Source organism: Lactuca virosa, chromosome 4, assembly GCF_052849685.1.
Source record: "Lactuca virosa cultivar CGN04683 chromosome 4, Lactuca_virosa_CGN04683_v6, whole genome shotgun sequence".
Classification (NCBI taxonomy): Eukaryota; Viridiplantae; Streptophyta; class Magnoliopsida; order Asterales; family Asteraceae; genus Lactuca; species Lactuca virosa.
The window spans coordinates 28,683,446-28,704,532 of NC_136429.1; the positions used below are offsets into that span (position 1 = coordinate 28,683,446).

At 37.0% G+C, this 21,087-nt stretch overlaps 2 protein-coding genes and 1 pseudogene across 2 annotated transcripts; 1 reads left to right on the forward strand and 2 right to left on the reverse strand.

Annotated features, from left to right (window-relative positions):
* Nucleotides 1–748: 748 nt before the first annotated feature.
* Nucleotides 749–1,287, forward strand: LOC145104224 (uncharacterized). Its single transcript, XM_079041496.1, has 2 exons — nt 749–830; nt 980–1,287. The coding sequence occupies exons 1-2, from the start codon at nt 749–751 to the stop codon at nt 1,285–1,287; spliced, it is 390 nt and encodes a 129-aa protein (XP_078897622.1).
* A 523-nt stretch (nt 1,288–1,810) lies between these two features.
* LOC145109655 (uncharacterized) lies at nt 1,811–3,973 on the reverse strand. Its single transcript, XM_079046851.1, has 8 exons — nt 3,761–3,973; nt 2,940–3,039; nt 2,742–2,856; nt 2,607–2,656; nt 2,435–2,517; nt 2,234–2,337; nt 2,100–2,149; nt 1,811–2,036 (listed from the first exon to the last, which is right to left on the reverse strand). The coding sequence occupies exons 1-8, from the start codon at nt 3,817–3,819 to the stop codon at nt 1,956–1,958; spliced, it is 642 nt and encodes a 213-aa protein (XP_078902977.1). The 5' UTR covers nt 3,820–3,973; the 3' UTR covers nt 1,811–1,955.
* Nucleotides 3,974–6,294: 2,321 nt separating this feature from the next.
* LOC145168426 (large ribosomal subunit protein uL6m pseudogene) lies at nt 6,295–6,610 on the reverse strand (annotated as a pseudogene).
* Nucleotides 6,611–21,087: the final 14,477 nt, after the last annotated feature.

The following is a 21,087-nucleotide window of genomic DNA, read 5'->3' on the forward strand; positions in this document are numbered from 1 at the left end:
CTCTCTCTCTCTCTCTCTCTCTCTATATATATATATATATATATATATATATATATATATATATATATATATATAGGTTATGACATATTTTTTTATGTGGGAGTGAAAAGGCATTATATCCTCGCCAAATTATATATATATATATATATATATATATATATATATATATATATATATATATATATATATATATATTCCATTCAAATTGGAAAAGTCTATGACACCATTATGAATGTGGTTAACAACAAACAAGGGAGTGTCTTTTATCTTTATGGTTATGGAGGAACCGGAAAACATTTGTTTAGAAGACCTTGTCTGTTGTTGTTAGATCCAAATGTGAAATTGTTATCCACGTTGCTTCAAGTGGAATTGCAGCACTCTTGCTTTCTGGTGGTAGGACAGCTCATTCAAGATTTAATATACCAATTAACTTGAACGAGAATTCATTTTGTTCTACCGCTCCAAAACGACGATCTTGTTGCACTGCTGAACAAAGCAAGACTTATCATTTGGGATGAAGCTCCGATGATGCACTATCATTGTTTTGAAGCATTTGATAGGACACTTAGAGACATTATCCGTTCATCGGACATGCATAAACCGTTTGGAGGCAAGACCATTGTATTTGGAGGTGACTTTAGACAAATTATTCCAGCAATACAAAGGCAATAATTCGGATATTGTGTAGGCATCGTTGCATTCATCCAGATTATGGCGTGAATGTACAGTTTTACGTTTAACAATAAACATGAGGCTTCAAATTGGTTCTCCAACTAATGATTTGGATGAGACAAAAGCATTTGTTGAATGGATTCTTAAAACTGGTGAAGGTAATATTGGTGGTTCTAATGATAGTGAATCTGAATTTGAATTTCCAGAAGACGTTATCGTTCGCTCTACATGTGACCATATTCATTCAATTGTGTCCACCATTTATCCATCTTTTGAAAATCATATTGATGATCCATCATATTTGAAGATAAAGCCATTTTGGTCGCTACAAATGAAATGGTCGACGCTATCAATGACTACTTGTTAGGATTGATGAAAGATGAAGGGAAAACGTATCTTAGTTCAGATTCTTTATGTGAGACAGATTTAGCAAATTGTTTTGAGGAATCAGTTTATTCTCCAGATGTGTTGAATGTTTTTAAGGCATCTGGAATTCTCAACCATAAACTTGCACTAAAAGCAGGTGTTCCGATCATGTTACTTTGTAATATCGACCAAACCAAAGGTCTATGCAACATGTTACAAATTGTTAGGCTTGGAAAAACATGTCATTGAGGCACGAATTATAACTGGTAGATTTTTTCAATGAGACTACTTATATACCTCGCATGAAGTTAACTCTTTCTGATAAAAGAATTCATTTCCGTTTTCAACGGAGACAATTCCATGTGGCTATTTGTTTTGCTATGACTATTCACAAAAGTCAAGGACAATCATTATCAAGTGTTGGATTGTAGTTGCATAGACCCGTCTTCACGCATGGTCAGTTATTGTAGCTGTTTTTTGCGTCACAAGCAAAAAATGCTTGAAGGTACTCATATATGAAAAAAAAAGTCGTTCAACTAATAAAACAAAAAATATTGTCTACAAAGAAACCCTTTAACGATCATACATATTCAAACATTTCATTTTAAGTTTTAAACATTTCAATATAACCAGCATCGCAAACTGCAAATTCTATTTATGCTTACTTGATCTTTTTTTTTTTAATTATTGTGTACGTATTTTTATGACGTCATATGTTTTTTTTCTACGTTTCCCCGCGTTTACGCAGGTCATAATTTAGTAGAAATATTAATTCACAAAAAATGTTCATAGAATATACAAGGAAAGGATTTTGTCATCATAATTATTTACACAAAATGATTGTTGGATAAAAGCTAAAAAAAACGTTAGCCCATATTATCTTCACAAGATGCCAGCAGCTTGATTAGTCGGAGTCACTATCCACTGAATTTGATTACCAGAGTTGCGTTGTTCTCTACTTTCCATGCTATCTTCTCTTTCTCCAAAAAGTTAACAACCTAAATCATCCAAAAAAATAATAATTAAAATATATATAATTTCATATATTTCATAATTCATACCGCCTGTTTAAGGTTCCCGGATCCGGTGTTGACTTTCAATTCCAGCACAGCTGTACATTATAAATCCATTAGACACAAATTTTGTATATGTATTATGTATTATGTAATATGCATTAGAAGATCATGATACTTACATCCACCATATGCACCTAGAAAAAGTAGAGGTTTTACAATCTGCATTGTGGATTCCATATGCTGTTCACTTAGCTTGAATGTCATCACATCATACTTTTTGTTACTGCAGGATTCCATTTCCAATATCATATATCAAAACCATTAAACATATATTCATATACAAAATGATTGTTGAGAAAAAAAAAAATAAGCTACCCTACCCATCGATTTTAATTCGCAAGGTAGTTTTGTTTTCTTCTTCTTCTTTCCATTCCATGTTTTCTGCTTCTAAAAAGTCAACTATCTACAACAATCCCACATAATAATAATATTATTAAAATAATATTCTTTAATGAAGCAAAATATACTTTCATAATTCAAATTCAAACGTACCGCGTTTTTAACCATCACATCTCCGGTGACGACTTTCAGCTCCCTCACATCTGTACATAAAAAAGACACATTTACAAAATCTGTATATGTATTAACTATTATGTATGTATATGGATTAATTGCATGCTTGCTTACATCCAATAAGTGGATAATATAAAAGATGGATTTTTAGGAACAGCATAGCGTTGTCCACAAGCTGATAAGATAGATTGATTGTCTTCATGCTTTGTATATCACCATCATCATGTTCCTGCAGTGCATCATCAAAATTCAAAACTCATAAGTAATAACTATCTACATTCCTACCCATAACTCTTAGCATCATATTCTTACCTCACACACTGACATGATTAACATCGAAGCAGCCTCTGTTTCATTCACATTCGAGGCTGAAGGTCTCTGCTTCTTCTTCTTCATTTCATGCTTCATTTTACTGTTGCACACCAAGATATGATATACAATGTCTCAGATTAACATATTAAACTCATAATGAGGTAAATGAAAGATCACAAAAAGAAAGAAAAAGTTGACTACGGTTTCTAGCTAGTCGAGATATGGAATATTTCATCAAGATACAAGGTTTATATGTATCCATCATCTGAGTTTAAATACAATTTCTAATGATACATGCACGCATAACTTGCCAAAGAATCAGAGCAACAACTATAAACCGAATCACAGCAACATTCCATGAGAAACAAGAGAAATATGAAAAAAGGTCAAGGTTCAAGCACTTGAGCACATCAACATTTCAGCAGAGATTCAAACAAAACCAAACTAGTGCAAGCATAATCGAAGTTCATATTCAAACAAAACAAACGAAAATCAGAATTCAAACATTTGAGCACGTATACATTTCAGCAAAGTTTCAAAATCAAACTCAAACAAAACCAAACAAGTTCAAGCATAATCACGTAACAAAACGAACATTTCAGCGTAGATTCAAAGCATATTCACATAACAAACTACAGTCGAAGTTCAGCAGACAAAAGCATATTCATAATCACATAACGAAACACATCAGAATCAGATTCAGCAGTGGCACTTTGTGTTGAAAATGAGATTCAAAATCGATTTCAGAGAAGAAACCACTTAGCAAATAGATTTTAGAGAAGAAACGAAATCGATTTCAGAGATGGAGAAGAGAAGCTTACCGGCGGTGCTGCTTGCGAAGGACCGAGCTGGAGGGGCTGCTCTGTCTGCGGAAATCCATGGAATCGCGGAGGAACTCGCTGAAGTGGCCGGAGGTGTGGTTCGCCCAAGTCTGGTGGCCGGAGGTTGGAACCGGAGAGCGTATGCTATGTGTGGGTGTTGAAGGGAATTAGGGAACAAGGGGCAAGGACGTCAAAAAGAATCATTCAGATTTCAGCGGATAGCGATGCCTTAATGACCCAATAAGAGGCCCATTAAAAAGCAAAAACAATAATCCCATTAATGCAAAGAACGATGAGGAAATTAGAGAAAATATGAGAAATCAAGTGATAGGAGTATATATAGATACTGATAAGTGTATTGATTTTATAAATAGATTTTTAAAAGATGAGATTTGGAAATCTCCATGCTTAATAAAAACCTCTCCTAAATGTCACGTGTCAATCTCTTAGACCACCCTTCTGCCACGTGGCATTCTCTCTAGCCTTATACTCTCTACTTTTCCCGCCCACTAAATCATTGCATCAATCGACATTCAATTCCTACATATCAGCATTTCAGTTTTCCTTATTTGAAGAATATTATCTTATTATATCCTAAAATACCTGCAATCAAAACCATAAAATCAGCAATAGTTTTAAGTTAATTAATATTAATATTTCCGAAATTCCTACAAAAAAGGAGCTCATAAGCTACCAAATTTATACTTACATAATTATCTCATAGAAAACGTATATACATTTAAATTTAAAATTACATCTATTGCTAGAATTTCAAATCATAAGATTACTTGGCTCAATCCAATTTAAATTTGTACGGAATTTATGTTGATTATATGCAGAACCTTTCAATCATTAATGATACGATTACAATTTCGAATTTATAGGCTAAAATCATGTATATTCAAATTAGTATAGGATCAATTTCTTATTTCTTATTCCTTATTATTGCGTACTCACATCATTTTAGCCCAGTTATAAAAGTCTTCCCCTGTAACAATTTATAGAGCACCTCCGGATTCCTGATTCTTGAATTCTACAGAGAGGACCTTCGTATCCTACCAACCTAATCTAAGGATAAAATAATACTCATTATTTTTCAACTCATCGAGCCTCTACACATAGAAGAAATATCTTTTTGCTTCACATAACTTCGATTCATCGGGTTAGTGTATTAAAATTTCCCTTTTTTGCTTTTATTGACATTGTTTTACTACATAATGTGTGTGTGTGTGGGTTTTTTATGTGATATCGAAAGATCTTACTATCTAGCTGTGTTTTAAAAAAAAAACTTTTTATCCAGTTTTGTAATGTTTTTTCTGCTACATGGATCATTTTTAACCAAATAATACAACTACAATAACATCCTACTTTTGAAAATGCACTTTTAATAGCAATGAACTTTAGAATACTAAAATGTTTCTTTTTTAAAATAATTTTGAAGCCAAAATATGGCAGTGTACTCTTAAAATGGTCACATTAAGGCATCCTATTTTGAATAATCTATAAAAGGTATGTTGCTATTTCCCAAAATGTTTAAAAGTACTCTAAATTCATATCTATTTTTTTGTGGTTGATGTTATTTTTTTACATTATACGTATTTTATATTTGTTGCGTTTTTTGAATTCATACATATTTTTTTACTTTATAAATATTTTATGTTTATTGCATTTTCTGAGTTTATATCTATTTGTTTCTGGTTGATGCTATTTGTTTTTATTTTTTTATCAAAAAACCAAAGTACATTGTTATTTATTTATCCATGTTTTGGTGTTAAATGCATCAAATAGCAATATGCTTTAGAAGTTAACCTTCAATAATTATATATAGCTCAAAACTCTCAGTTATTTGTTTATACTGTCATTTTATTTTACAATATCTTACTTTCATATTTTACCTACAATATCATTCTACTTTCATATTATTTTATAGGATTTGAGGATTTGCTTAATCTGCTCAAACGGGGTGCAATCTTCTTAGTGAATATTTGTTGAATGCTATAAAAGTTCTTCTATTTCGGGGTACTAACCTTTTAGATAAAGTTTCCCTGTACGAGGATCCAATTTACCATAATATGTAGTTGGCAAAAAATGTCATCACCATAAATGTTTTATACCACAAACTCAACAAGTTGCCAGAAAGTAGCATCAGCAGTTAAAAATAGTTAAATTTGGTGACATTTCTCTTTTTTTTTTACTAGATTCTCACATCTGATCAGAATTCATTAACTTTATGCTTATATTTAGCTTCAAAACTATTTGATAAGGAGTAATCACATTCTTGAAAAGTATGGTGGTGAAACAAGACTTTTTAATAAAAAAGTAACTGAATAACTCATTACAATATTATGTAGTTAGTAACCTACTTCACTATTGGTTCCATGTGTTAAAGAGGTAAATAGAATCCTGGATTGGGGGTAGAATTTTTAATCATATAGATTATCTTCAAAAAGACAATTGCTATAATTTGTAAAACTTTAAAAATATAGCTTACTTTCTTAAAACTTCATTTTATCTGTAACTATAGCATCCTATTTCTATTTTGATTTCTTGCCCTATTTTTTCTTTATAACTTCATCGACATACATAATAACTTTGCCTTTTGTAATCCTCCAGTGACTAATAGCTAGAACAGCGACAACAAATTGGTGCACCCTTTGCTTGTCGATTCCGGTGCAACAAACGGTATTTGGTTTGAAACAAAATACACGAACAACTGGAGATGCTGATAATTCAATTTCATGATTGTACCCCAGCTTCAGAAACAATAAAAGCCTTTCTGATTTCCGCTATAGCTATGAATCCAACTCCGATTATCTTCAAAAAAAAAAAATGAAAGAATTGAGCTTCCATTTTATCAATCACTGCTTGTATACACAACATCAGCAAATCCTAAACTCGATCGGTTGCATAAACAATTCTATTTGATGGTTAGGTTAAACCATAAATCCAGAATTGATGATTTTCTCGATTAAATCCCTAAATAACCGTTGAAAGCGTAAATCAAGAAAAACAAATTATTAATGCATATGATCTTAAGTTTTATATCTACGTACATAGCGAGCGGGTACATACCTTAAGGTTGCCGGAGAAAGCTATTGTCACCGTCAGTAGTGTTAGAAGAAAATCAATCGTCCGAGGAAAACAATTAACGAGATGATGTGTCGTGGCAACTGTGACTTTGTGTTGAAAGAAACCTTCATTCATCTTTTACCAAAATTCAACTTTGCCCCTTGTAATTTTAAAATATATACATGTTTATTGTTAAATTTTTAGTTTATTATTACTTTTTTTTATTAAAACTTAGATATAACATGTTTATGTTTAGTAAAGTGAATAACACATATTTTTTTGAGAATCAACATAAGTATCATAGGTTAATAACAACCAAAATATATAATATTTCGAATTGTAAAAATGTTGGGTTTGTAAGGATAACATAATTACACCGTAATGAATATTTTTATTTGAAAAGTTTATATTATCATGTTTTATTCTAATTTTTATTGTTTTGAAATAATATTTTTCTATGTAATTTTCTATTAACTTCAACTAATACTCTGTACATCCATTTAAATTGTTAAGCATTTATATTTTTAATTCAATCTTTAAAACATTATTTATTTATTTTTTATTCATTATTTTTGTTTGTAATTTATTTTTATTTTGTTCATATATATGTTTCCTACATTACTTTATTTTATACTTTGTCATATAACAATAACATTTTTATGAATGATTGTTTATGTTTTTTCAATCTATTCAGTTTGTCATATTGTCGTATAACAATGACTTAATTTTAGTAAATCACATATATCATTTTAATTTATAATTGATTGTGTTGGATTTATATATTACGATTTCGAATTATTAATAATTTAAATGTTTTTATAAATGTTTTATTTATTTAACTATAATTGAATGGGTCATTTAAAATTTAATAATATCATTTGATGTATTATGGTAACGAATTTTATAAGTCACTTTAATTTATATATCATTATACAAGATGAATATTTTTAATTAATTTACACTTAAACAATCAAAGCTAACAATCTTGAATATTAATTATAATCACACGTTATAAAATTAAAGACAAATAATATATATATGTAAACTAATAATCGTGTCAAAATAATTGATTGCTCACATGATTTACAACTATCATTTATTTGCTATTTGATTATTATTCAATTCGTCAATTAAAAGGAGCCATCATTCGTATGTAACCCTTAGTTTCAAATTATTAATTGTACTCTTTAACTTTACTTTATTATTTTTGATTTTTGATTATATATCAAACAAGAACATGGATGCCACAACGCTAGAGAGAGAAGAAAAAATAAAAAGTTATACTTAGATATTCAAACAACTATCGTTAATTTCAACAAATAATAATGTCATTATCATATTCCTTACAAAATATATACATTTATCAATTGGTAAAGATTTTATTATCAATTTTCAATAATTAATTTATAATTTAATCGAAATTATTTTAAAATTTTTAATCCGTGGTGCCCACGGGTTATACCCTAGTTATTTAAATAAAGGTTGTCAATTTAATCTCAACAACTTTAGGTAAATTCATATTATGTTCGGTCCATTGGACATCAAATATTTTCAGTGCACAATTTGTAATTTGTAGCATATGTTCGGTAAAAAGTACTTACAATATATTTGGTGTGAATTTTATCTTTTTTTTTTGAAAGAGGTGTGAATTTTATCTTAACAACCTACGGACTTAGATTTTATATATAGAAGGAAAATCGGATTTTTTTAACGTCCTAAAACCCAACTATTAAAAAAACAAATTTACATAAAACATAGTAAAAAACATTCATAAAAAGAAACCCAAAAAAACTCTAAGCTAATTGTTCGTTCTCCCATTAACAATCTTAGGTAAATTCAAACACAATAGTTGCATAGATGGACTCGGTTTTATATATAGAAGGAAAATTGGATTTTTTTTTAACGTCCTAAAACCCAACTATTAAAAAAACAAATTTACAAAAAACATTCGTAAAAAAAACCCAAAAAAAAAACTCTAAGCTAATTGTTCATTCTCTCATCAACTTAACAATAAAAGTCATATTTGTCTTAATCTTTGTCTTCCATAAAACATTTCAAATCAAAATCAGGCAACATGAGGTCGATATCAATCTTGAATGACTTGGCAAGGAAGTCTCTTGCAATTAAAATGGCTAGAGTCTGAAAATGTATTAATATCTCTTAGTAAATACACCTTGAAGTTAAAATCGTCCAATGTTTCGTAAATCTGAGATGATAAACCATCACTTTTATTATGATAATGTGTGATATTTTTATAGATCGACTTTATAAGTTTATGCTTTAACAATAATGTAGGCATGACGATGCTTGAATGCGACATTGTGTGTAAAAAGGTGTGAAACGTTAATTTTTTTTTAATACAATGTTTATCTGATACCTAATGAAGTTCTTTTTAAACAAAACATAATTAAGTAAATGCCATTATTACGAATAGAACGACAATAAGTGTAGTATTACGTAACTATTGGATTTTTTGTAATTGATCTGTTATAAATATATATTAATCTCTTATAAAAATAATAATATTAAAATTAAAGTCAAAATTAGCCGACGAAGTCTAAACGAAAGTTGTAGAGCGTAATTTTACCTACGCGTGCATTCATATAAAGAACGTCAAAAACGGAGCCCGCATGCGAAAGTTATGGATTTTAAAAGTTTTGGCACAAAAATCAAGAAAAATCTGAAATCCGAGGAATTTCGCATGGTCAGACTTCGGCCACGTCATCCGGATTCTCGCATGCATGCCCCGTGTCAAATTGTGATACGACCGAAGGGAGGCCCAACCGAAGTAGGCAGAGTGTCGCCCCGTGTCCGATCTCGGTGAGTCATCAGACGCGTGTCCGAACCGGAGAGCCGTCCGAAGCACGGTCCAATAGGAGTCCGACGCGTGCCCAGGTGACTCCTCGCATCCGAAGCCGCCTCACCTCGCATCCGACGCGTGTCGCACCAGGTGTCCGAGCCTCGCACGTGCGCGCCACCTGCCCCTCGGATCTGCTGACATCTGTTCGCTTCTCAGCCCTCGGATCCGAAGCCTCGCCCCTATAAATAGAAGGGTGCGAGACCTCCCGGGTATATTTTGGAAAAGTGTCATTTTACACCCCTAAACCCATATTTCTTCCATTCCAAATTCCCCCAAAGCCCCGGTATTATACCAAACACCCAAAATACGTTCCGAAGTGCCTGAAGACCCGGAAAAATTTATCTTTTCGGTTTTGAAGCCCAACCCTCGCAGAGCCCGGTTTCTCAATAAAACTCTCGATTTTATTAGAAACGATCGTTTTAGGAAACGAAGTGTTGTCCGATTATCATTAAATCAAGTGAGTGTGTAGTCACTTTCATCTTACACCTAGATATGAAGTATTTTCTATAAAATACGTGTTATGTGTAATTATATTAATTGTTTAACTGAGGTGACTGTTGAATAGATGTTTTATACAAGTTTTAAACTGTATATGTATTTTATCTATAAATATCTTGGGTAAAACATGGGTAGACGAAATAGTTGATGTGTGTTAAAATGACGAGAGGACTCGTTGTTGTTGTTGTTGTTGTTGTTGTTGTAGTCATCTAGCGGAGTATAGATGACGAACACAGACCTTTCTAGACAGTCCAGTGGAACACTAGCAGGTTCGGAACTTGTAGGTGTTGGTGAACTATATGTTCATTGGCGTACTCCATCCCCCTCATGGTTGCCTTTAGGACATGTATGGATGAGGAGTCCCCTTAGCAGTAGTGTCCACCCCGATGATAATCCTTAGGCTAGGTCCCTTGTGATAGGTGTTTAGGAACGTAAAGTGAGGATAATGGGAATGGGTAATCAGAGTTATTGTTGATTGATGAATCTAATAGATTTATTATTATTGTGGGTTGAAAACCCTATATGCTCACCAGGCTCCCAAGCCTGACCCACTCATCTTTTTATATTACAGGTAGTGGACCCTGAGCATAGTCGGATGATGATGAGAGATTTTTGGATTATAGGCCAGTAGTTGTATATAACTGTTGTAAGGGAAGGCTGGGATCGTGCCACGTCATCGTATCTTGCATCAGATTTCGCAAATTGCACACTTGACTTTAAAAATTCGTATCTTTCGCATACGAGATCCGTTTTTCACGTTCTTTATATCCACGCGTAGGCGGGAATGTACTTTACAACTTTCTTTTAGACTCTGCTGGCTAATTTTGACTTTATTTTAAAAGTTATATTTTTAACAGGCCGGGACAGGATTGGTCCGTTAAAAATTCATAACTTCTTCATCCGATGTCCGTTTTCGTCTGTCTTTTTATCGTTACGCTATTATTAACGAGATCTTCTATTCTCGTTTAGGTTGTGTTGGCTAAAAACCGCTCGGTCTAATATTCGAACTTCGGGCTGTACACTGTTAAGCTGAAACTTCGAAAAATCATAACTTCCTCATACGAAGTCAGATTTGGGCGTTCTTTTTATGGACGCTCTCGGTTTAACATATTCTACGACTTTCGTTTAGACCGCTAAGGCTAAAAGTCGCTCTATCGTAAATTCACTATTTACGCTTCTCGGTATCCTGCCGGTTTCGTCGCGAAACTTCGACGGGTCATAACTTCTTCGTTATAACTCGAATTTCGGCGTTCTTTATATCCCCGTAATCTTTGTTTCGACCACTACAACTTTATGTAAAGATATCGGGCTTATCTCACACTTTAATTTTGACGCTTATTTTTATTCTTTATTAATTATACATTTATAATTAAGTTATAAACACACAAATTCACATAATTCACATAGTATTCAAATATTTTATCTTTATTACTTCAAAAATAGTTGCAATAGTTGACCTAGACTATTACATCGTCTAAAAATGCTTAGCCCCGAAACCCGGGCGTTACCATTCTCTCCCCCTTAGGATGATTCCGTCCCTGAATCATGCGTCAGCAAACAGATGCGGATAGCGACTCATCATGTCATCCTCTGTTTCCCAAGTGAGATTCGGCTCATTCGAATGTTTCCATTGGACTAGCACTAAGGCGACCATCTTGCGTCGTAACTTCTTAGTCTTACGGTCAACAATTGCCTCGGGCTCTTCAATCAGCCTCTTGTTCTCATCCATTCTTAATTCTGAGATTGGAATTATGTCGGGAACTTCTCCCGTGAATTTCCTCAGATAACACACATGGAAAGTCTTATGAATATCATCTAGTTCTTCGGGTAATTCGAGCTTGTAAGCTTGGTTCCCAATCTTCTGTAGAACTTTGAATGGTCCAATAAACCTTGGACTCAACTTTCCTCGTTTTCCAAATCTTATAAGTCCCTTCCATGGTGAGAATTTAAGCAAAACCGAATCCCCAACTTCGAAGGTCATCGGTCGTCTTTTCTTGTCAGCATAGCTCTTCTGACGATCCTGAGCTGCTAACATTCTTTCCTTAATTACCTTCAGCTTCTCAGCAGTCTCATGGACTATCTCGGGGACCATAAACTGCTTTTCTCCAGCCTCAAGCCAACAAGACGGCGTACGACATTTCTGTCCGTACAAAGCATGGTAGGGTGCCATCTTGATGCTCGAGTGGAAACTGTTGTTGTAGGAAAATTCTACCAAAGGTAAGTGCTCATCCCAGTTACCTTGGAACTCAAGGGTACATGCTCTCAGCATATCTTCAAGCGTTTGAATCGTTCTTTCGCTCTGACCATCAGTCTGCGGATGGTAAGTTGTACTCAGACACAACTTCGTACCCAGTTCCTCTTGTAGACTCCTCCAAAACCTCGACGTGAAACGACTATCACGATCGGATACAATCGTTAGAGGAACACCGTGAAGTCTTACTATCTCCTTCACGTAAGCATTTGCGAGCTTATCCATAGACCACCTCTCGTTGGCTTCTATGAAGTGTGCACTCTTAGTGAAACGATCCACGACCACCCAAATCATGTCGTGTCCGTTCTTCGTCTTGGGCAGTTTAGTCACAAAATCCATGGTGATGTCTTCCCATTTACCCATGGGTACAGGTAAAGGTTCTAAACTCCCGTATGGTTTCTGATGTTGTGCCTTAACTCTCGCACATGTTACACGCTCGGCCACATACTTCGCAATATCGAGCTTCATCGTCGGCCACCAGTAGTAGGGTTTTAGGTCCCTATACATTTTAGTGCTACCGGGATGAATTGAGTACATGGTCTTGTGAGCTTCTTCCATCAGAAGATCTCTCATTCCTCCCGTATTAGGTACCCAAATCCGATCTTGGAATACCTTCAGTCCTTGACGGTTTGTACCGAATACCAACGTCTTTCCCAAACGTTCTTCCTTTCGGTCATTCTTTTCTGAAGCTTCTTCTTGAGCTTTCTTGATACTTTCCACAATTGTCGAGACAACTTCAATTCTCAATGCTCTTGGCCTTTTCCTTTCAAGATTGGCTTTCAGACTGAGAGCATCATCAACAACATTTGCTTTATCGGGGTGGTAAAGTATCTCACAGTCGTAGTCCTTGAGTAATTCTAGCCAGCGTCGTTGCCTCATGTTCAATTCTTTCTGATTAAAGAGATATTGGAGAATCTTATGATCAGTGAAAAGCTTGCACTTTGTGCCATAGAGGTAATGCCTCCATATCTTTAAGGTGAATACTACCGCTGCCAACTCCAGATCATGAGTGGGGTAGTTCTTTTCGTGCTCTTTCAATTGTCGAGAGGCATATGCTATCACTTTTTCTCTTTGGGTCAGAACACAACCCAACCCGACTCTAGATGCGTCACTATAGACTGCGAAGTCTTCGACTCCATCGGGTAGAGAAAGAATCGGTGCTTCACATAACTTCTTCTTTAGCTTCTCGAATGCCTCATCGTGTTTCTCACTCCATGTATAAGTAGCTCCTTTGTGGGTCAAAGCTGTTAATGGAGCAGCTATCGAAGAAAAGCCTTGGATAAATCTTCGGTAATATCCGGCTAATCCTAGAAAGCTTCGAATCTCCGTGGGACTCTTTGGACGTTCCCACTTCATTACAGCTTCGATTTTTGTTGGGTCAACCATTATTCCCTCCTGGTTAACCACATGACCCAAGAATTGGACTTCTCGGATCCAAAAATCACATTTGGAGAACTTAGCGTAAAGCTTCTCCTTTTTCAAGACTTCCAACACTTCTCGTAGATGCTGGCCATGCTCCTCCTGGCTTCTCAAGTAAATGATAATGACATCTATGAACACTATCACGGATTTGTCGAGGAATGGTTTACAAACCCTGTTCATCAAATCCATGAATGTTGTTGGAGCATTGGTTAGTCCAAACGACATAACCAAGAACTCGTAGTGTCCATATCTCGTTCTGAATGCATTCTTCTCAATATCCTGATCTCTCACTTTCAGCTGATGATACTCTGACCTAAGATCGATCTTTGATAAGTAGCTCGAACCTTGTAGTTGATCGAATAGGTCATCAATCCTTGGCAAAGGGTACTTATTCTTTACCGTTGCCTTGTTCAGCTCTCTGTAGTCTATGCACATTCTCATGCTCCCGTCTTTATTCTTCACGAATAGCACCGGAGCTCCCCAGGGTGATGAACTAGGTCGAATGAAACCATTGTCCAACAGCTCCTGAAGTTGCGTCATGAGCTTCTTCATCTCCGTCGGTGCCAATCGGTAAGGTGCCTTTGCTATCGGTGTTGTACCTGGTAACAAGTCTATCCGAAACTCCACTTGTCTATCAGGTGGTAATCCAGGAAGATCTTCGGGAAAGACTTCCGGATAATCACACACGACCGGTATATTCTGCACCTCTTTCTTTTCCTTCTTAGCATCGATTACGAATGCCAAGTATGATGCACATCCCCTGGACAAACATTTTTTGGCTTTCATCAGGGAGATGGTTCCAGAATTTACTCGGCGTTTGTCCCCGTACACCATAAATGACTCTTTTCCGGGTGGGTTTACCCTTACTATCTTCTTTCGGCATTGAATCTCAGCATCGTTGGTGCTAAGCCAATCCATTCCCAGAATGATGTCGAAACCGTTCAATTCTATGGGTAACAGCTCCTCGTGGAATTCATTTCCGTTTATGTCGATGACTATGTTCTTAATACGATCACTAACAGGTACGAACTTGCCACTGGCAACTTCCACAATTAGGACATTATCAAGTTTTTCTACAGGCAATGCTAATTTCCCACCAAATTTATAAGACACAAAGGAGTAGTTGGCTCCGGAATCAAATAGTATATTGGCAGGCAATCCATTTACAAGAAAGGTACTTGAAGCGACGTCTGCTGTCTCCTTTGCAGCCTCGAGCGTCATCTGGAAGGCTCTTGCCTTCGGATTCGGTGGAATGTTGGGTCTTCCCGCCTCCTTCTTCTTCGGGCAGTCCCTCGAAATGTGCCCTTCCTCGCCACACCCATAACAGACTTTCTTGGTGAGGGTGCATTCATTGGCATAGTGCCCTGTCTTTCCACACTTAAATCAGGTGACTTCTCCGTCGCATTTTCCGGAGTGCTTCTTCTTGCACTTGTCACACCACTTTGCTTCGGCTCCTCCTCTCTTCGAACCGGACTTCGAGAATTTACTTTTCTTGTTGGACCTTGAAGATCCATCGGATTTCCTTTTCTCACCAACCTTGACCCTCTCCAGACCCCTCTCCTTTTGCTGGGTCTCCACATTCTTAGCTGTTCGAACAGCTGATTTCAGAGTGGTTGTCATCTTGACTGTCGGGCCAAAGTCGGCTGGCAGTCCATTTGCGAACTTCTCAATTTTGGAGAGTTCGGTTGGCACTAGGTATGGAAACAACTTCATCTTTTCCGTGAATGCAGTAGCGTAGTCGTCAACGCTCATTCTCCCCTTCTTCAGGTTTTGAAACTCATTGTTCAGATCAATCAGATCTATTTCTGAACAGTACTGCGCCTTCAGTTGTTCCAAGAACTCATCCCATGACATCTTTAGGGCTTCTCCTCGCGGCATTGTATCTGCCAGTAACTTCCACCAGCTCAAGATTCCAGTTTTCAGTTGTCTTACTGCGAAGACGGTCTTCTGTTTCTCGCTGCAGCTGCAGCTCTCGAACACCATCTCCATTTCGGAGATCCAATCCATAATCTCAACAGGCTTTGGGCTTCGTGAGAGACTTGGTGGCTTGGCACCCAAGAAATTCTTATACATCCGCCCATCCTTGTCGTTTCCCCTCTCTGGGTCATTCCTTCGTTCTCCTTGAGTCCCAACTTGACTCACATGGCGGCTATAGTTCCCTTCCTCCGATTGCTCGGGAATCAGGTCAGGTTGCTCAAAGGGTATGGTAGGTTCGTCCCTATTCAACATCTGCCTCATTTCCTCCCTTTGTTCTGCTAACATAGCATGAATCATGGCCTGTACTCCAGCCATGGTGATTGGCTCGGGTGCAACTTCTACTACAACAGGTATTTGCTGAATCACTGGGGGTTGATTCCTATTCCCATTCGCATTCCCAGCTCCACTGCGGGTTCTTGCCATCTTGATCTATACACCGAATAAGGTGAATTTAGATCTTTATTCAGGATAGACGTTTAAATCATCCTTATCTCTCCGAAACATTTACATGCTAGTTCTAATATCGTAGCCGTACGTTTAGAATCCTAAACACACAAGGTTTCCAGATCCGGTCGGCAACAGACCATAGATCCGAACAATTAACAACACATAAGGCAATAAGCATTTAGCACATAAAAGCATTTTAAGCATAATTCCTAAAATAAGCTAGTGCTCACATCTCACAATCATCGCTTAGCATTCTAAGTTAAGTCTAGAAATCCTACAAATTCCTAGTTCGCTTAAACTAATGCTCTGATACCAACTGTGACATCCCCATTTTCACGGCCAGAAAAGACCGATTTTGTTTATGCTTTGTTTAAAAATCAGAGTAACATTTTAAATAAAAGTGTTGCGGAATTTGTTCCCAAAATAAAACATGATAAAGATTTATCAAAGCATTTCCGTAGAAATGTATTTCATTAAAAACCACGGGATGTCATGTTCGATATAGATCAAAAGCATAAACAGTACAATACAAGCCTTACTACATTTATTCATTTCTACAGGCCCATATCCGTAATCTCTCATCCCAAACATCATATCTATGCTCGTGCACCACTACATGTAATACAAGAAACTGAGTGGGTCACTCTTGGGAGCCTGGTGAGCACATAGAGTTTTCAACCCACAATAAATAAGTTTAATTATTTTCAACATCCAACAATAACCCGATTACCCGTTTCCGTTATCCTCACATTACGTCCCTAAACACCTATCATAAGGGACCTAGACTAAGGATCATCATCGGGACACTACTGCCAAGGGGGTTCCTCAACAATAAATGTCCTATAGACAACCATGAGGGGGATGGAGTACACCGGTGAACACATCGTTCACAAACACCTACAGGTTGCGAGCCTGCTAGCGTTCCACTGGACTGTCTAGAAGAGTCTGTGGTCGTCATCTATACTCCGCTAGATGACTGGATCACCAACAACATCGAGGCCTCTCATCATTTTATCACACATCGTCTTATTACATCTACCCATGTTTTACCCCAACATTTTTCTAGATATAAAATACATATACAGTTTAAATCATTTAAAACATGTATAACAATATTTCATCAACATAGACAACAAGTATTCAGATAATATGCACACATAGTACGTAGTTTATAATAAATACTTCATATCTATGTGTAAGATGAAAGAGACTATGCACTCACCTGTTAAGGTGGTGACTCGGAACTCGGACAGCGCTTCGTTATCTCAAAATAAGTTTTCTCTTGACAAAACCTAGTATCAATACCACTAGGGTTTAGTCTAACGTTAACCGCGACTAATTAATAGTTTAGCTATTATTATTATTATATAAGCGTTAAACAACACTCTATATAACTCATAATAATAGCCCAAATAATTATTTTAAGGACCTAATAACATTACTATAATTATTTAAAAGCTATATTAAAAATTTCATAGGCGTAGCTCACTTACAGCGGATTTTAAAGAAAATCGGGCTTCGCTTGGAGCAGCGTTTCCGAACCGAAAGATCCTTTTTCTCGGGACTTCGCCAGCCTCGGGGCTTCCTTCGGGTGCTAGGGGGCTTACCTAGGCTTTAGGGGGGGTTTGGGGGTAGTGAGAGAAAGTAGAGAGAGAAAATTGTGGTGAATTTGTGAGAAAATATGGCAGCCCTCGCATGCCTTTTATAGGCTCCAGCTTCGGTGGTACGCACCGCGTTCGGAAATGGTTACACTGGGCGTAACTTCGGATGAGGCTGCCAGCGAGCCTCCAACTGTCTCGCACTCGGAACAGATAAGAGTCGGAGTATGCTGGGCGTACTTGTCCTCGGACGCGAGGCGTAGTGGCGAGGCGAAGTGTCCTTCATCCGAAGCGAGACCGTGGGGAGCAAGGGAAGGTTGGGATCGTGCCACGTCATCGTATCTTGCATCAGATTTCAAAAATTGCACACTTGACTTTAAAAATTCGTATCTTTCGCATACGAGATCCGTTTTCGACGTTCTTTATATCCACACGTAGGTGGGAATGTACTCTACAACTTTCGTTTAGACTCCGTCGGCTAATTTTGACTTTATTTTAAAAGTTATATTTTTAACAGGCCGGGACATGATTGGTCCGTTAAAATTCATAACTTCTTCATCCGATGTCCGTTTTCGTCTGTCTTTTTATCGTTACACTATTATTAACGAGATCTTCGATTCTCGTGTATGTTGTGTCGGCTAAAAACCGCTCGGTCTAATATTCGAACTTCGGGATGTACACTGTTAAGCCGAAACTTCGAAAAATCATAACTTCCTCATACGAAGTCAGATTTGGGCGTTCTTTTTATGGACGCTCTCGGTTTAACATATTCTACAACTTTCGTTTAGACCGCTAAGGCTAAAAGTCGCTCTATCGTAAATTCACTATTTACGCTTCCCGGTATCGTGCCGATTCCGTCGCAAAACTTTGACGGGTCATAACTTCTTCGTTATAACTCGGATTTCGACGTTCTTTATATCCCCAGAATCCTGGTTTCGACCACTACAACTTTATGTAAAGATATCGGGCTTATCTCACATTTTAATTTTGACGCTTATTTTTATTCTTTATTAATTATACATTTATAATTAAGTTATAAGCACACAAATACACATAATTCACATAGTATTCAAATATTTTATCTTTATTACTTCAAAAATAGTTACAATAGTTGACCTAGACTATTACATCGTCTAAAAATGCTTAGCCCCGAAACCCGGGTGCTACATAGTGCAACGGTAAAAATACAGACGAAAACGGACGTCGGATGAAGAAGTTATGAATTTTTAACGGATTTCCTGTCTCGGTCTGTTAAAAATACTAATATTAAAATTAAAGTCAAAATTAGCCGACGAATTCTAAACGAAAGTTGTAGAGCGTAATTTTACCTACGCGTGCATATAAAGAACGTCAAAAACGGAGGCCGTATGCGAAAGTTATGGATTTTAGAAGTTTTGGCACAAAAATCAAGAAAAATCCGAAATCCGAGGAATTTCGCATGGTCAGACTTCGGCCACGTCATCCGGATTCCCGCATGCATGCCCCGTGTCGGATTGTGATACGACCGAAGGGAGACCCAACCGAAGTAGGCCGCGTGTCGCCTCGTGTCCGATCTCGGTGAGTCATCAGATGCGTGTCCGAACCGGAGAGCCGTCCGAAGCGCGGTCCAATAGGAGTCCGACGCGTGCCCAGGTGACTCCTCGCATCCGAAGCCGCCTCACCTCGCATCCGACGCGTGTCGCACCAGGTGTCCGAGCCTCGCACGTGCACGCCACCTGCCCCTCGGATCTGCTGACATATGTTCGCTTCTCAGCCCTCGGATCCGAAGCCTCGCCCCTATAAATAGATGGGTGCGAGACCTCCCGAGTATATTTTGGAAAAGTGTCATTTTACACCCCTAAACCCATATTTCTTCCATTCCAATTTCCGCCAAAGCCCTGGTATTATACCAAACACCCAAAATACGTTCCGAAGTGCCCGAAGACCCAGAAAAATTTATCTTTTCGATTTTAAAGTCCAACCCTCGCACAGCCCGGTTTCTCAATAAAACTCCCGGTTTTATTAGAAACGATCGTTTTAGGAAACGAAGTGCTGTCCGATTATCATTAAATCTAGTGAGTGTAGTCACTTTCATCTTACACCTAGATATAAAGTATTTTCTATAAAATACATGTTATGTGTAATTATATTAATTGTTTAATTGAGGTGACTGTTGAATAGATGTTTTATACAAGTTTTAAACTGTATATGTATTTTATCTACAAATATGTTGGGTAAAACATGGGTAGACGAAATAGTCGATGTGTGTTAAAATGATGAAAGGCCTCGATGTTGTTGTTGTTGTTGTTGTCGTCTAGCGGAGTATAGATGACGACCGCAGACCTTTCTAGACAGTTCAGTGGAACACTAGCAAGTTCGCAACTTGTAGGTGTTGGTGAACTATATGTTCATTGGCGTACTCCATCCCCCTCATGGTTGCCTTTAGGACATGTATGGGTGAGGAGTCCCCTTAGCAGTAGTGTCGACCCCGATGATAATCCTTAGGCTAGGTCCATTGTGATAGGTGTTTAGGGACGTAAAGTGAGGATAACGGGAATGGATATTACCGAAGGTTTATCCATGGCTTTTCTTCGATCGCTACTCCATTAACAGCTTTGACCCATAAATGAGCTACTTATACATGGAATGAGAAGCATAAGGATGCTTTTAAGAAGTTAAAGAAGAAATTGTGTGAAACACCGATTCTTTCGTTACCTGAAGGAGTTGATGACTTCGCAGTTTATAGTGATGCCTCTGGAGTTGGGTTAGATTGTGTTCTGACCCAAAGGGATAAAGTGATAGCATATGCATCGAGGCAATTGAAAGAGCATGAAAAGAACTACCCCACTCATGATCTGGAGTTGGCAGCGGTAGTATTCGCCTTAAAGATATGGAGGCACTATCTTTATGGCACTAAATACAAACTTTTCGCTGATCATAAGAGTCTTCAATATCTCTTTAATCAGAAGGAATTGAACATAAGGCAACGACGTTGGCTAGAGTTACTCAAGGACTACGACTGTGGGATACTTTACCACCCTGGTAAAGCAAATGTTGTTGCTGATGCTCTCAGTCGGAAGGTAAACCTTGAAAAGAAAAGGCCAAGAGCGTTGAGAATTGAAGTTGTCGCGACAATTGTGGAAAGTATAAGGAAAGCTCAAGAGGAAGCTTTAGAGAAAAATGACTGAAAGGAAGAACGTTTGCGCAAAACGTTAGTGTTTGATAC